Genomic DNA, 17312 nt, shown 5'->3' on the forward strand with positions numbered 1-17312 from the left:
TCCCCCCACTTGGGACGTCTTAATTACCAATGTGATTCTGGTGGTCCCCCCACTTGGGATGTCTTAATTACCAATGTGATTCTGGTGGTCCCCCCACTTGGGACGTCTTAATTACCAATGTGATTCTGGTGGTCCCCCCACTTGGGACGTCTTAATTACCAATGTGATTCTGGTGGTCCCCCCACTTGGGACGTCTTAATTACCAATATGTGCAATATCACAGAGGCTGCGTCTCCTGTCCCTTTCTCTAAGCCGCCCCCAATCCACAAACTTCCTCAATCTTTCACTCTATCATTACTAGACAATAGTCACAGGTAGGGTGGTTGAATGGAGTACAATGACCGGTGGAGGAGCTGTGGTGTACACGAGGACGCGCAGAGTGCGACGTCTCTCAGTTGCTGGTTCGAAGCGTGACACGGGATCGCGCTCGGTCTCACCACTCGACCGGTCACTCCTTGGACCCAAGGAGACCACAGACAAACCAATAATGGCTGAAACACTAGCAAGTGTGACACATACATAGTATGCGATCTCCACTTACCGTGTTTGGAGGGTGATCAGTCCTCGAGATCAACCACTACGGGTGTCGTCCACGGACATCCAGGCATGGGTCCAGGGGGTCTCGGATTGCGGGCCACGCCCCACGTTGGGCGCCAAATTGTCGGGGTCATCACGACAATACCCTTCATCCACCAGTCATTCCAAATCAGATTAAAAGCAGGGGTACCGGAGTGAAGAATGAGTCAGACAAAAGCTGGTTCAAACTCAGTGCCTGCTCGTGTGTAACGTCACAGCAACTAACTTTATTTTCTAATACACAACATTATATGATCCATTGGGGGAAGGTGTGCAGAGGGTGGGGATAGGCAGGGTTTAAGCAATGTATCTAGTATTCAGTCTTTCTGGTTGGCTCTGACATCATCTGATAGATCCTCCTTCCTCCACGTCACTTTGAGTTTCCATTTCTCCAGAAACGATACTTTAGCTTCAGAAACGAAGTAGCTTTTTGGCAAGAACAAAAAGTAGGGCAAAGGTGAATACTGGCAGCCATGTTAAATAGTTACATTTGCATTAGCAAGTATAAAGGGAAAAACTTATTGTTTCACAGCATAAGAATATATAAAAGTACAAAGAGTATAAAGATAATATATTTTCACCTTGACATTATCTCCTGTGTGACTTCTCTTCAGAGAAGAGGTGATTTATGTATAAATGATTTACCAAATTCTGGACATGAATACAGCTTCTCTCCTGTGTGAGTTCTATGTTTAACAAGTTGTGATTTCTCTGTAAAGCATTTTTCACATTGTAAACATGAAAACAGTTTCTTCCCTGTGTGAATTCTTAGATGTGTTACAAGATTTGCTTTTTGGATAAAACATTTCCCACATTATGAACATGAATGTGGCTTCTCTCCTGAATGAATTCTCTGATTTCTAATAAGATGCCCTTTAACCGCGAAGGACTTCCCACATTCCGAACATGAAAATGGGTTTTTTCCTGTGTGGATTATCTGATGTCTAATAAGACTCGCTTTATCTGTGAAGGATTTCTCACATTTTTAACATGAAAATGGCTTTTCTCCTGTGTGAATTCTCTGATGTTTACATGAAAATGGCTTTTCTCCTGTGTGAATTCTCTGATGTTTAATAAGACTCGCTTTATCTGTGAAGGATTTCTCACATTCTGAACATGAAAATGGCTTTTCTCCTGTGTGAATTATCTGATGTCTAATAAGACTCGCTTTATCTGTGAAGGAGTTCCCACATTCTGAACATGAAAATGGCTTTTCTCCTGTGTGAATTCTCTGATGTATAATAAGCCTCCCTTTATCTGTGAAGGAGTTCCCACATTCTGAACATGAAAATGGCTTTTCTCCTGTGTGAATTCTCTGATGTTTAATAAGACTCGCTTTATCTGTGAAGGATTTCTCACATTCTGAACATGAAAATGGCTTTTCTCCTGTGTGAATTCTCTGATGTATAGTAAGAGTCCCTTTTTGTGTGAAGGATTTCTCACATTTTGAACATGAAAAGGGCTTTTCTCCTCTGTGAATTCTCTGATGTTTAGTAAGAGTCCCTTTTTCTGTGAAGGATTTTTCACATTCTGAACATGAAAATGGCTTTTCTCCTGTGTGAATTATCTGATGTCTAATAAGACTCGTTTTATCTGTGAAGGAGTTCCCACATTCTGAACATGAAAATGGCTTTTCTCCTGTGTGAATTCTCTGATGTATAATAAGCTTCCCTTTATCTGTGAAGGAGTTCCCACATTCTGAACATGAAAATGGCTTTTCTCCTGTGTGAATTCTCTGATGTTTAATAAGAGTCGCTTTATCTGTGAAGGATTTCTCACATTCTGAACATGAAAATGGCTTTTCTCCTGTGTGAATTCTCTGATGTATAGTAAGAGTCCCTTTTTGTGTGAAGGATTTCTCACATTTTGAACATGAAAATGGCTTTTCTCCTGTGTGAATTCTCTGATGTCTAATAAGCTTCCCTTTATATGTGAAGGACTTCCCACATTCTGAACATGAAAATGGCTTTTCTCTTGTGTGATATCTCTGATGTCTAATAAGACTACTGTTATGTTTGAAGAACGTCCCACATTCTGAACATGAAAATGGCTTTTCTCCTGTGTGAATTCTCTGATGTTTAAGAAGAGTCCCTTTTTCTGTGAAGGATTTCTCACATTCTGAACATGAAAATGGCTTTTCTCCTGTGTGAATTCTCTGATGTTTCAGAAGAGTCCCTTTTTCTGTGAAGGATTTCTCACATTCTGAACATGAAAATGGCTTTTCTCCTGTATGAATTCTTTCATGTAGAACACATTTTGATTTATTTGGAAAGCATTTCCCACATTCTGAACAGGAGTATGGCTTCTCTCTTTTATGTTTGCTTTGAGTTAGATAATCAGAGCTTTTAGTAAATTCCTTGCGACACTGAAATCTTGTATCCACTTTGTCACTGGGAATTGTGGTAACAATACGAGATTGCTCAGGAAAGGGTTCCTCATGATTAGGAGGATTATAAGAAAGTGAAGTACTGTGAAGTCCAGGAGGTCCATGAAGGGTAATGAGGCTTTCTCCATAAGAGTGCTTCCGGATATCTTCTTTTTTACAATTTAGTGACAAACTGCTATTATCACAAGGATTTCCTATAAAGATGAAAGATAAAATTCACAAAAGGGATTTTGAAATTTGATGGAGCTCAAAATGAAGACCCTTGTCAGTGAAAGTACAGGTAATAAGGAAGACAACTACATGCCATAACATTATCACAATAGGTAAAGTGAATAACATTTATAAAATGGTGACATTGGCACAAATCGACCTCTAAAAATTAACCTTCATTAATGTATGTAAAAGGGTCAAAAATACTTGATTATCTTAAAAAGGTGAAAAAATGGAGGGTCAATAGGGGAAAAAAAGAAAAACCTAGGACTAATGTCTCCCTAGATGAGCCCTAAAGTTCACCCTACCTGCCAGCGGAGGATGGCACCCTAGTGGAAGACGTGATGGCACCCCCGCTGAATGCGTTACGGACCCTAAAGCACCCTGAACATCCTACACACTATAATATAGACAAAAAAAACACACACATACAAAAACAATTAAAGGGAGTACCTAAGATATAAATATCTCGTAGTTATTGCTGTATGTTCCAGGAGGGATGCAGACAAGATGTGTAGTCACATTAATACCCCAACAAAGATGATATGGCCAGAGCATGCAATCACATTAACAGTCATCTTTGGGGCTCCAATTTAGACAAAGAAAATCTGATCCGTATCGCTATTACACAGTGCCTGTAATATTTATATGGTGTGGAATACACTAATGGAACACCAATCAAATGGGTGCACAGTCAGATATCACATGACAAGGTACTATTAGATAATTAGCTCCTTTCTGTTTCCTTAATTCATAAGCCTAATGCCCAATGTGATACCTTCTGTTTCCCCCCCCCCCAAAAAAATGGGTGCATAACTGAACATAAATTCGCCATACAAAAATCCCACACAATATAGGTATTAATCCACTCTCCTGCTCCTCTAATTTCAGAAAGCATTGTTTTCCTGGGTCTCACAATTTTCCCGATGGATAACGACACACACTTGAGTGGACCTGCGAGAGAAGAATCACCTCTCCATCCCTTTAGCGGATTCCTCCGATGTCTTATCATGAAAAGGTCGAAGCTGCCGCCAACCTCTGAGGCCACTGTACCTCTATACCACCCGATGCCGTCTGGCTCTGGAGAGCGAGCTGGCAGTGGTGGGGGGCGAGGACCATTTTCTGGATCACATGAACACATCTCGTGTGTTAAAGGTTAGGGTCCTGCTGGATTGACAGTCCACGCCGTACACTTTGTCTCTACGTGGGATAACAGAGGGAATATTCACACCATTTCCCTACAAAAGGTTAAGAAAAAACCTTCAGAAAAATAAAAAAACTTAAAAAATTTGTGAAACATGCCAAAAACTGGGGTACATATGGGTCTACTGAAAAACCCGTGTCCGCGTCCTTCTGACACTAAGCTAAACTGGTCAGCTTGGCTCCGGTCAGTTGCTGTACACTACTGAGGAGGAGATAACTTTTTATTGCCTAGTGTCAGCAGCATACCCCCATGGCTTCCGGTGTCCTCCAATGAAGCGATAGAGAAACTAGCTCAGTCACTCAGGGGTTAAGTTTGTATTTTTTGCATGCTTTTCTTTATTTTTTTCTTTGGATTTATTCGCAGTTGTATTCGGCAGCGATTACCGTTCTGGAGCAGGAAATTGTAAATGGTCGTGTAAAGGGTTAATAGTTGCTGAGTAAAAAAACCCAAAAGGATTGTACACAGACGGCACACGGGACAATGTAACTCGCTTGGACTGATCAGATGAGTAGGTTTTTTTTCATAGACCCAATATACATTTAAAGGGATGTTTCCAAAATCACTATGTTTTATTTTTTTTTAATTTTGCCAGTATAAAGCATTTTTAAATCTGTCCTATTTTGCACATATCACCCCCTAATTACGCCCTTCCAGGCTCTGTTTACCCAACAGTTCCTGTGTGAACCCATATATGGGGAGGAACCGCATGTTATATACTGGGGTGGGGGCTACATGGCCGGTTATTATAAGCTGGTGGGCTATGGGGCCGGATATTATATGCTGGGGGGCTATGGGGCCGGATATTATACGCTGGGGGGGCTACGGGGCCGGATATTATACGCTGGGGGGCTACGGGGCCGGATATATCACATCTGCTTGTAGCTACAAGCTCATAATCCCATTTATGATGAAGCAATTCTCCACCCCGGCACAGAGGAGGGACTAAACATTTGTCATGTACTATCACCTACCTGGTGTCCTCCGACTGAGACCGGTGTTCTGGTTCTCCTACAGCCAAGATGGCCTCCATAGTGGCAGAGGGATGACATCCATATGTCTGACCCACACCTCCATAGCACGGCACTTCCTGACTTACCACAGGGCTCTTCATGTCACCAGGCGGCCGGCTTGGATGTAGAGGGACCAGAACGTCGGCCTCAGTGTAGGAGGCAGTGGGAGGCAAACAGAGGGGACAGGTAGGACGACTCTACATGTGACATGTCACTCGTCAGCACCAGGCAGAGGCTGCTACATCACCGACATCCATAGGACAGGGAGATTCACAACCTGTAACACAAGCTCAGTCATTTATATGGCAGCACGGGACTTGTGGAAGAAAAATACGGATGGAAGGGGTGGAAGAAATATTCTCAAAGGTAAAGGAAAACTAAATCTGTGCTTCCTAAATCATTAAGAAGAGGTGTGAAGGCGGCCCTGTTATTCACGGTGCACCGCCGGACTGTACAGGAGCAGCCGCGCCATCACCGGACGCTTCTGCTGTGATGAGGACAGCGGATAAAGCTCCACACAATATCACACACTGCGGTCATTATTACATAATGGTCATCGTCATCATCCTCATCATACGTCAGTTAATATCACACACCTGTGGAAACATCTCCAGGAATCTCCTCCTTCCCGTCACTCACACACGGCTGATCCCCCCTCGTCATCGCTTCTTCTTCTGTCTCTTCCTTCACTTTATTCTTAGTCGGATCTTTCTCCTGATAGATCAGATGTAACAATCAACACAATACAAGAAACCACCAAAATCTGTGACATCTTTGACCTCGATCAGAAATGTCCCCCCATATACAGATCCGGTACAGGGCTCAGCACCGTCTACCTGATGATCCTCCGGGATGTTGTGATTCTCCTCCGGACAGTCCGGGGGATACAGAGGACAGGGAGATCTCTCTGGTGGATTGATTTCCACAACTCCATCTGTAGGAAACACACAGTGATGGAATAGATTGTGTCATGTGATTATGAGATGATGGGAGTAGTAGTAGGTGACCACAGCACAGACATGACAGTCTCCCCTCCTCACCCTGATGATCGGCCCATATTGCCATCACCTCTTGTGCTCCATGTATAACCTCAACCTTAATGTCAATCAGATCTTCACCCTAAAAAGTAAAATGTAAGATGAGCTCAGGTCCCATCACTTCATGGTCAGATGTTGTGGAGGCTTCAGTGTCATCTACCTGATGATCCTCCGGGATGTTGGGATTCTCCTCCGGACAGTCCTGGGGATACAGAGGACGGGGACATCTCTCTGGTGGATTTCTCCTCCTGGGTCCATCTGTGGAGACACACAGACTGAACACATCACCTGCCGTGTATCTGTCTATATATGAGACACGTCTCTCAGAACTGGTAATTCTAGGTTTATGTATCAGGGACTAAATAACATTTTTGTGGTCCTCACCACCGGTACTGAGGTCCCAGCACATTGTGGCCTCAAGTATGAAGTGATGATCAGCGAGGCCAAAGCCTAATGCTCTCTGCTCTACACTCGGAGAATGAGGACCCTGAGGAGAGGGATAGAGATGACCCTCGTCAGTCAGATGGAGGAGACGTACTAAGAAACACAACTTCTCTAAGTCTCCTCTCCACCAGTGATGGAACCACAGAGGAGCTGGAGAAAGCTCCACATTTCTATCCAGCGGTTTCTTTTCTCCTAATTCACCGTTATGGACATTGGGGGAAGGATGGTTACCATTTACCAGTGATTGTTTTTTGGGAGCTCATGAGGTCACCATGAGGACACGGCCTCCCTCCTGGACAGGATCCTCTGGGATCACTAAGAAGAGAGAACCAGCCGTCCTCCTATTAATAGACGAGTTACTGTGTTTTAATTCTTCTTTAACCCCTTCACTACCTTTAACGTATAGGTACGTCTTGGCAATCATGCCAGCACAGGAGCTATACCCTCGCAATCGCCGCTGGGAGGTCGGCTTATGGGATAGCAGAGTCCCGGCTATCAATGCCAGGAGCGGTGCCACACTGCCCCTGGCTGTTCACCCTCCAAGATGCCTAGATTAATACTGATAGCAAAATTTAGGGGTTTGGGAGAGGGAGGGGGCTCCCCCTTTCTTCCCATCGGCACCACCGTGACGTCATTGCGAGTGCCCGATGGTGACATGACAACCTCATGGTCAGCCAGTGACTGTGCCAGGAGCATGGACTAAGAGGCTTCAGTCAGTGCAGTATACAAGCGATCAGCATAATAAAAGCGCCACAAGATAAATAAAAAATGAAAAAAACAAAATAGCTCTATTTATGTAAAAATAAGAATAAAGTACATATATGTGATAATTCTGCATCCAGAATGAAATGACCTATAAAACTGCCCCACTAGATAATCTCACAGAAAAACAAGCCGCCATACATCTCCATCAGCAGAAATAAAAAAAGTTACAGCTCTCAAAATAAAGCAATGCAAAAATAATTATTTTTTTCTATAAAAGTTTTTATTGTGTGAAAGCGCCAAAACATAAAAAAAATATAAATGAGGTATCGCTCTAATCGTACGGACCTAAAGAATAAAGATGCCTCATCAATTTTACCACACGGTGAATGGCATAAAAAAGATTCCTGAGTAGCTGGTGTTTATTCATTCTGCCTCTGAAAAACTGTAATAGAAAGTCAACGTCATGTGCCAACGTCAACTCGCCACGTAAAAAATAAGCCATCACATTACTTTGTGGGCCGATAAATGGAAAAATTATAGCTCTCAAAATATGGTGATGCAAAAACTTTATTTTGCAATAAAAAGCGTCTTTTAGTGTGTGACAGAAGCCAAACATAAAAACATCGCAGTAAGGCTCGGCGCACATTTATCCTGCGCTCTGCACTGAGCACTTACGCCGGGGCTTCTGTGTAAATCTCTGAAATTTGCGATTCAGACAGAACCTCCGGCAGAAGATTCCCTATAATGAGGCAGATAGAGGCAGAGTGGACATCATGTGGCTTATCCGGCGGTGTCTATCTTTTTCGAGTAAATCTGCTGCCTCATTATAGCGAATGGACCTGTCCATCGTGTCACCTGAATTACGTCTCTCGGAGATTTAGATGGAAACCCCAAAGTAAGTGCTCAGTGTCGAGTGCAGAATAAAGGAGATCCAAAATGGGCCCAACAAAAGCTTCTACTCAATCCACTCAGGTCCGTCATCTCTCAATGGAAATATAGGGGGCTTCCACGTACTGATAGTACAAAGGTTCTGAAAAAGCACTTTGGCTTCTCGTCCCCAAAAAGAAATTCAGCAAATTCTGCACTCCAAAACTCAAATGCCCCCCAGTGTGCATAAACCACATTTAGTGCCCACATGTTTGGCATTTCTGTTGCGATGAGACCCTGCCTAATTTACAGGTGTATGTCTCCAGAAGCACTGGCTGGGCACTACAACGTATTGGTCATTACTATGGCAGTTGACAATTTTCACTCAACAACATCCACTGCTGCCTGTTTCTGGAAAAGACCCATGGTGTCAAAATCATCACTACACCTGTAGATAAATTCTCAAAGGGGTATAATTTGCAAAATTTGGTCACTTGAGGGGAATTCTGCTGTTCTAACCCTTAGGAGCTCTGTATATGGAGTCCGCAAACTATTCTAGGGAAATCTGCGCTCCAGGAGGCAAATAGCGCTCCGGAACCTCACCATATGGCTAAAAAGTACTGTACAGCCATGTCACGATATGGTATGAAATATTGTATAAGTTTAGTTTCTCTTGCTAGCATGCTGTGGGCTAAGCCCCCCTTCTTGGAGTGATTATGCAACAGCTTTTATGGCTTGTACCTGCAAATTCCTGATTTTCATCTCCCAAGCCCCTCATCCCCCTCGCCAAGGTATTTACAACCAGCATCCCTGCAGTGGAAAGTGACCAGCTTAAACTGGTAGAGAAGCTTCCAGAATCCATGAAAGTCCTTTGTTCTGTTTTTGTAAGATATTAGGCAAACCATTTAAGTTAAGAACAGGAAAATATATATTCTTAATCTCCCTCGGTGGATCTATCCGCCACTCTAAACACGGGCTTCTAACTCCATCTGGTAAAGAAGTAGGGATTTCTCTGTAAATATGCATCACAGACAGGACATATTTGATCTCATTAGAATGCCAACGTTAATACGAGATGAATGCTGGGTTTGTTATGACTATGACATGTTCTGGAGCAGAGATACAAGCATTAGAAAACTTGTGGTAAAGCTAGTAAGACTGGAGAGGTAGGACAGACTGGCTAAACCAACCCCTTTCTGTGATGTTACAGGCAGCAGGTTTTAAGTTTCTGGCAGGCTTCCAGCAGGCAGTTCTTGTCTTTTTCCTGGAGAGCCCTGAGCAAGTCCAATGCACTGGGACGTATGGGAACTCCACTAGCCTGGTTGCCTGCAATACGCTGAGAACATGTGAGTGTTATCTTTTCTCCTTCAATCCCTTTATGTTATAATTACCTTGTACATATTTGCAATTGTCTCATTTGTAACATCTTTGTAAAATATTTTGATAAAGCACTGCCTAAATTTTATGGAGTATAATAATTAATACTAGATTCGTTCTCCTGCTCTAAAACGTACCCTAAGTCTCCTGAAGGGAATTATGATAGAATAAGAAATAAGGCGCACTGCTATATAGATATAATATTAACTAGGAGGGTGCAAATAGCAGTAATAAACAGAACCAGAAAAAATATATAGAGAGAAAAGCATCACTGCACCACATGCACACCATCCAAATAATAACAAATGTATAGAAAATAATATAGTTTATTAACACATCTAAAACACACCAACAATTAAAACATACTTAAAACACCAGAAACAATACATCACAGGTTGTATAGCCGTATATAATAAGGTCAACACAAATGCCTAACCTAACTGGCTCATATAGTAATATCCCATGCATCTATAACAGGACTAACCAACCACTTGTAAGGGCCAAAAAGGGGAAACAATAGAAAAATAAACACATCCCCACAAGTAAACAGCCATAGCCAAAGTGGTGACCAAAATCCTGATTATAGGCAGGACATGAGGTATAGGTGATCCGCCATAAAAACGGCACAGAATAGGCTCATAGCAAAATCTCAATGAGCATACAACCTGGTGCAAGCAAGTATCCCACGCGTATCGCCCGGCGAACCGGGCTTCGTCAGGGAATTCACATGTGGCGTTAATAATTATTGTTCCTGCCTGAGTGGGAGTAGTTTATCGCGTCGCTGCAGCGTGCCCAATAGCCAGTACATAGCAGGCAGCCTGTCTGGCGACTAATTACCCAGGGTGCAGTACCTAATCTGACCTGAGAGTAAGGGGGGCGCCAGAGAGCTGCGAGTTTCAAGTGGAACTGTAAGCGGGATATATATATAAATCCCTGCAGTTCGTGGTATATTGAAGAGCAGTGGGATACCTAAAATAAGCCCCTGCTGTAAACTAAGAGATCAATAGCCTTGTGTGTGTTGTTTCATCACATTGTGGAGTGGAGGGATAACTAAGATAAGCCCCCCTGCACATGTGATAGCCGTCTGTTGGCCTAAAGTCACCCCGATCCGTGACGTAGGGGTGACGGTCACGGTGTGGATCCCTAACATATTGGTGGAAGCGGGTGGGATTTCGTGACAAGCCACATATGGGGTATTTCTACATTCAGCAAAAATTGTGTGACACATTTTGGTGTCATTTTTATCCATTTTACCTTGTGAAAATGTAAAATCTGGGGCCAAAATAATTATATTTTCTTCACTGCCCAAAGGTATAAAATTCTGTGACATACTTGGGGTGTGCCCCCCTATATGAGGTCATTGAGAGCTGTAGTTTGTGAAATGAGGTCACTGATGGGGGGTTCTGCTGTTCTGGCACCTCAGGAGATCTTCCAGTGGGTCATGGCACACTCAAACCATAACAGTAAAATCTGAACTCCAATATAGCGCATCTTCCTTTCCGGGCTTTTGCGCTGTGCCTCAAAAGTAGTTATTGACCACATATGGGGTATTGGTGTTCTGAGAAGAAATTGCACTGTTCATTTTGTCCTATTCACCATTTTGAACATTGAAAACTTGGGGCCAAAGCAAAATTTAAGTGGAAAAAAATGGTAATTTTCCATTGACTCAGCTAATGTTCTACATTTCTGTGAATCGCCTGAGGGCTAAAAATGCTCACTACACCCCTAGATTAATTCCTCAGGAGGTGTAGTTTCCAGAACCAGGACACTTGAGGTGGTTTCTGCTGTCTTGGCATATCAGGGGCTCTACAACCGTGACATCGCATCATCAATCTCTCTCAAAATAGCAGTCCAGAATTCAGTTGGCGTTCCTTCCTTCCCGAGCCTTGCCATGCATGCAAACAGTAGTTTTCCACCACATAAAGGATATCGTTGAATACAGGAGAAATTGCACAACAAATTTTGGGGTCCACTTTCTCCTGTTTTAACTTATGAAAATTCAGAATTTGGATCTAACGCAACATGTTTGTGGGAATTTTTTTTTTATATTTTCACGGCTCAAAGTTATAAACTTCTGAACTATGAGTTCAAGGTGCATACCACACTTCTACATATATTCCTTGATGGATGTAGTTTCCAAAATGGGGTCATTTGTGGTTTGTTTCACTGTTTAGGTACATCAGGGGCCCTGCAAACACGACATGGGGTCCGCCATCTATTACACCCAATTTTACGTTCCAAAAGTCGAATGGTGCTCCTTCCTTTCTGAGCTCTGCCGTGCGCCCAAACAGTAGTTTTCTACTACATATGGGGTATCGACGTACTCAGGAAAATCTGCGCTACAAATTGTATTGTCAATTTGTGCAAAATTTGAGGCTAAAGAAATATTTTTGTGGGGAAAAGTAAAATCTTCATGTTTTCCCCCACATTTCTTTAATTCCTGTGAAGCTACTAAAGGGTTAATAAACTTCTTGTATGTGGTTTTGAGCACTTTGAGGAGTGAAGTTATTTAAATGGTGTAAATTTTGTGTATTTTCTGTCACACGGGCCCCTCAAAGTCACTTCAAATGGGATTTGGCCCCTAAAAAAATGGTTTTGTAAATTTTGTTGGAAAAAATGAGGAACTGCTGTTAACATTTTAAGCATTACAACTTCCTAACAAACAAAAAAAGTTTAAAAAAATAAAGTAAAGTAGACATATGGTAAGTGTAACTTATAGGCATAAAAATTCAAAGATGCAAAAAATAATGACCAAAATTACCCTCGAACATGAAGTACAATGTGTCACAAAAAACAGACTCTGAATCACTGGGATACGTTGAAGCGTTCCACAGTTATCTCATAAAGAGACACTGGTCAGAATTGTAAAATTTAACATGACCATGAAGGTGAAAATAGACTCGATGAGTGAAAGAGTTAAAGAGAAAAGTCTCAACATCCACCTTGATATAAACATTGGGATTTTTGCCCATTTCTCAAGGCAAAACTTCTCCAGTTCCTTCAAGTTAGATGGTTTCCTCTGGTGAACAGCGATCTTCCAAGTCTGAACACAGATTCTCCTTGGATTAAGGTCTGGACTGACTCCAGAAAATTTACATGTTTCCCCTTAAAACACCGGAGTGTTGCTTTAGCAGCACGCTTTGGGTCATTTCCTCGTTGGAAGGTGAACTTTCATCCCAGTATCAAATCACTGACAGACTGAAACAGGTTTTGCTCAAGAATATCCCTGTATTTCGCACCGTTCATCTTTCCCTCGACTCAGACCATTTTTCCTGTCCCTGCTGCCAAAAATCATCCCCACAGCATTATGCTGCCACCACCATATTTCACTGTGGGTATGGTGTTCTTGGGGTGATGAGCTGTGTTGGTTTGGCACCAGACATAGGGTTTACCTTGGTGTCCAAAAAGTTCAATTTTGGTCTCATCTGACCAAAGCACCTTCCTCCTTACAATTGGGGAGTCTCCCACATGTCTTTAGGCAAACTCAAAACGAGCCTTACAATTTTTGTGTGTAAAGGTACCGTCACACTCATCAACTTTGCAAAGAGAACGACAACGATCCGTGACGTTGCAGCGTCCTGGATAGCGATCTCGTTGTGTTTGACACGCAGCATCAATCTGATTCCCGCTGTCCCATCGCTGGTCGGAGCTAGAAGTCCAGAACTTTATTTCGTCGCCAGGTCGGCAAGTATCGTCATGTTTGACATCAAAAGCAACGACGCCAGCAACGAGCATAGGGGGCGACGCAGCATCTCCTTCTAGCCAGTCGGTACACTCCGGCTGTTTGACATGGAGCTAACAACCAGCGAGAACGAGAAGTGAGTCGCCGTTACATCACTGGATCGCTCCTGCATCGTTCTGGAGCTGCTGTGTTTGACGTCTCTACAGCGACGCTCCAGCGATCTAGTTTAGGTCGGCTCGTTGTCTATATCGCTGCAGCGTCGCTGAGTGTGACGGTACCTTTAGTAAAGGCTTTTTCCATAAAGGCCACCTCTATGGAGTGTGCGGCTTATTGTGGTCGTATGGACAGATACTTCTTCAGTCTCTGTTGGGAACTCTGCAGCTCCTTCAGGGTTACCTTTGGTCTCTGTGCTGCCTCTCTGATTAATGCCCTCTTTGCACAGGTTGAGAGTTTTGACGTGCGCCCAGGTTTGTTGTGGAACCATGTTCTTTCCATTTGATGATAATGAATTTGAAGGTGCTTTGGAGGATCATCAGAGATTGGGGGATTTTTTTTTCTTATAACTCAACCCTGACTTGCACTTTGTCCGTGACTTGTTTGGAAACTTTGTCTTCATGGTGTTCGGTTAGTGGTGACGCCTTCTCCCTCTGCTCACCCCACGGCCTCTTCCTGCCTGTTGTGGTCCTGTTGCTCCTGCCATTTCTGCATTGCTGTCCTCGCTCTGCATGGCACCTCGCCAGGTTGGATCAGTGACTTCACCGTGCACAGAATCGTCTTTCACTTCCGCAGTCTGGTACGCCTCCTGACATGTTTGGAGACTTTGTCTTCATGGTGTTGTTTGGTTAGTGGTGATGCCTTCTCCCTCTGCTCACCCCATGGCCTCTTCCTGCCTGTTGTGGTCCTGCTGCTCCTGCCACCTCTGCACTGCTGTCCTTGCTCTGCATGGCACCTCGCCAGGTTGGATCAGTGACTTCACCGTCATTCACTTCCGCAGTCTGGTACGCCTCCGGACTTGTTTGGAGATTTTGTCTTCATGGTGTTGTTTGGTTAGTGGTGACGCCTTCTCCCTCTGCTCACCCCACGGCCTCTTCCTGCCTGTTGTGGTCCTGCTGCTCCTGCCACCTCTGCACTGCTGTCCTCGCTCTGCATGGCACCTTGCCAGGTTGGATCAGTGACTTTACCGTCATTCACTTCCGCAGTCTGGTACGCCTCCTGACTTGTTGACTTAACATCACTTGTTGGCAACTGTGTCTCACCATCATCGTCCGCTTGAGAAACTAATTGCTGTTCCCCATCGTAGTTTTCTTCTGACCGTCACTGCTCAGATATTTTGGCATGAATACATACGATCTCCCGTCCCTCTTGAAATGTGCAGGGCGAGAGGCCAGAATCAATAAATGGAAATGTAAAGACTCGCTCCTCAAGTGTCCAAGTGTGGGATCACTTGTCTCCTGGGACTCATGGATGAGCATGTTTGTTGTGCTCCCACCTGCAAACTGTACGGTGTTATTTTTTATAAATAAAATATGTAGCCCTGAAAATGAATTTAACGCTAGAGCCACCTGCTGACTCTCCAAAATGTATGACTAAGTGCCACCTGATGGCGCTCAAAAAACTATGAGTGAGTGCTGCGTGATGGCCCTTCAAAATGTGTAATTGAGGGCACTCAAAGAAATGTGGAGCAAGGGTCGCGTGATAACGCTGCTGATATGGTGTAGAAGGAGGAGAACAAGAAAAATAAAAAAAAACATGAACTGTATAATCATATTAGGGTGAAAACGGTGCATGGGAATACAGATCCGCCTATTAGTTATCATGACCTCGGCAGCAATAATACCCCCGGAATAAGCAGGAAGGGAGAAGTGACTGCGGCCTGCAAGCCTTAGATCTGTCCAACTCCGTGTAAAATAAAGCAGCTATCATACAATGCGAGAAAGACCCAAATGTAACTCCTGTGTGAATAAATGGACAAAGGACTGGTGGTGTTCTGTCCCCAGGATGGGTTGGAGAACGTTCCCCCACATGAAAATTCATTGGCCAAGGTCTCCAAGGAGATAACAGAAATGTTTTGAACCCCAGTTTTGATCTATGTGAAGCCTTGTGGGCTGCCTGATGCTGAGGCGGCACAGGAGGAACTGCTGCCGACCATAGCTGGAGTCCGAGGCCTGAAGGTCCTTGTTGTGCTAGTTGGACCTCGCGCCCCTGAAACTGGGAAGTCCCACTCCTTCTACATGAGATGTTTTCTGAGGCCCTGTTCTACGTATATTCCAGGTGGTGCTGCATTCCCTCCTTCTCATTTTTGAAAGGTCTTCAGCAGTCTACGAGTCCCAAAAAATCAGAAATCTCATGCACATGATTCCTTTTTTTTCTTGACAAATGGAAAACTGCTGCATTTTTTTGAAGAAGCAGCATGTCAAGTCTTTCAGTGATTTTACAGTGTTTTTCACCATTGAAAAAGCGCAAAAACGCAGAAAAAACAGTGTGAACATGGCCTAAGGGGTGGAGGAGGTTTATTTTTCTCTCCTAGTAATTTTGCCATATAAACAAGTCATACAGGGATGAATATTTCCTAACCTTTTATCCCTGTAAAATCTGTTTTATCTGCGGTTTTGTATGTGTTATTGTCAGTCCGTAAAAGTTCCGCAATACTCTGACAACATTGTTTGTAGTAGTGACCTGGGAGTCAGAGATGTGTCCAGGCGTCTTCCCCATGATGTTCCCAGGCGTCTTCCCCACGATGTTCCCAGGCGTCTTCCCCACGATGTTCCCAGGCGTCTTCCCCACGATGTTCCCAGGCGTCTTCCCCATGATGTTCCCAGGCGTCTTCCCCATGATGTTCCCAGGCGTCTTCTCCATGATGTTTCCAGGCGTCTTCCCCATGATGTTCCCAGGCGTCTTCCCCATGATGTTCCCAGGCGTCTTCCCCATGATGTTCCCAGGCGTCTTCTCCATGATGTTTCCAGGCGTCTTCCCCATGATGTTCCTAGGCGTCTTCCCCATGATGTTCCCATGTCACTTGAGCCCCGTTTCCATCCATGTCAGAGATTTTACTACGATATTACATGCCGGTCATCATCATCATCACAGACATAGTAACATAGTAACATAGTTAGTAAGGCCGAAAAAAGACATTTGTCCATCCAGTTCAGCCTATATTCCATCATAATAAATCCCCAGATCTACGTCCTTCTACAGAACCTAATTGTATGATACAATATTGTTCTGCTCCAGGAAGACATCCAGGCCTCTCTTGAACCCCTCGACTGAGTTCGCCATCACCACCTCCTCAGGCAAGCAATTCCAGATTCTCACCGCCCTAACAGTAAAGAATCCTCTTCTATGTTGGTGGAAAAACCTTCTCTCCTCCAGACGCAAAGAATGCCCCCTTGTGCCCGTCACCTTCCTTGGTATAAACAGATCCTCAGCGAGATATTTGTATTGTCCCCTTATATACTTATACATGGTTATTAGATCGCCCCTCAGTCGTCTTTTTTCTAGACTAAATAATCCTAATTTCGCTAATCTATCTGGGTATTGTAGTTCTCCCATCCCCTTTATTAATTTTGTTGCCCTCCTTTGTACTCTCTCTAGTTCCATTATATCCTTCCTGAGCACTGGTGCCCAAAACTGGACACAGTACTCCATGTGCGGTCTAACTAGGGATTTGTACAGAGGCAGTATAATGCTCTCATCATGTGTATCCAGACCTCTTTTAATGCACCCCATGATCCTGTTTGCCTTGGCAGCTGCTGCCTGGCACTGGCTGCTCCAGGTAAGTTTATCATTAACTAGGATCCCCAAGTCCTTCTCCCTG

General features: G+C 43.8%; 1 protein-coding gene across 3 annotated transcripts in view; it reads right to left on the reverse strand.

Annotated features, from left to right (window-relative positions):
- Positions 1-755: 755 nt before the first annotated feature.
- Positions 756-17312, reverse strand: part of LOC138657619 (zinc finger protein 271-like) — a 60092-nt gene continuing 43535 nt past the window's right edge. For 2 of the 3 annotated variants that reach the window (XM_069745360.1, XM_069745363.1), the window contains exons 7-11: positions 6584-6681; positions 6427-6505; positions 6223-6320; positions 5983-6100; positions 756-3156 (exon numbers count right to left, since the gene is read on the reverse strand). In XM_069745360.1, the coding sequence (XP_069601461.1) occupies positions 1562-3156; positions 5983-6100; positions 6223-6320; positions 6427-6505; positions 6584-6681 (1988 nt within the window). In that variant the 3' untranslated portion in view covers positions 756-1561. The remainder of the gene's footprint in view (positions 3157-5982; positions 6101-6222; positions 6321-6426; positions 6506-6583; positions 6682-17312) is intronic. The other variant, XR_011317101.1, reaches the window with a different exon arrangement.

This window comes from Ranitomeya imitator, chromosome 1 (assembly GCF_032444005.1).
Source record: "Ranitomeya imitator isolate aRanImi1 chromosome 1, aRanImi1.pri, whole genome shotgun sequence".
In the NCBI taxonomy this organism is placed as follows: domain Eukaryota; kingdom Metazoa; phylum Chordata; class Amphibia; order Anura; family Dendrobatidae; genus Ranitomeya; species Ranitomeya imitator.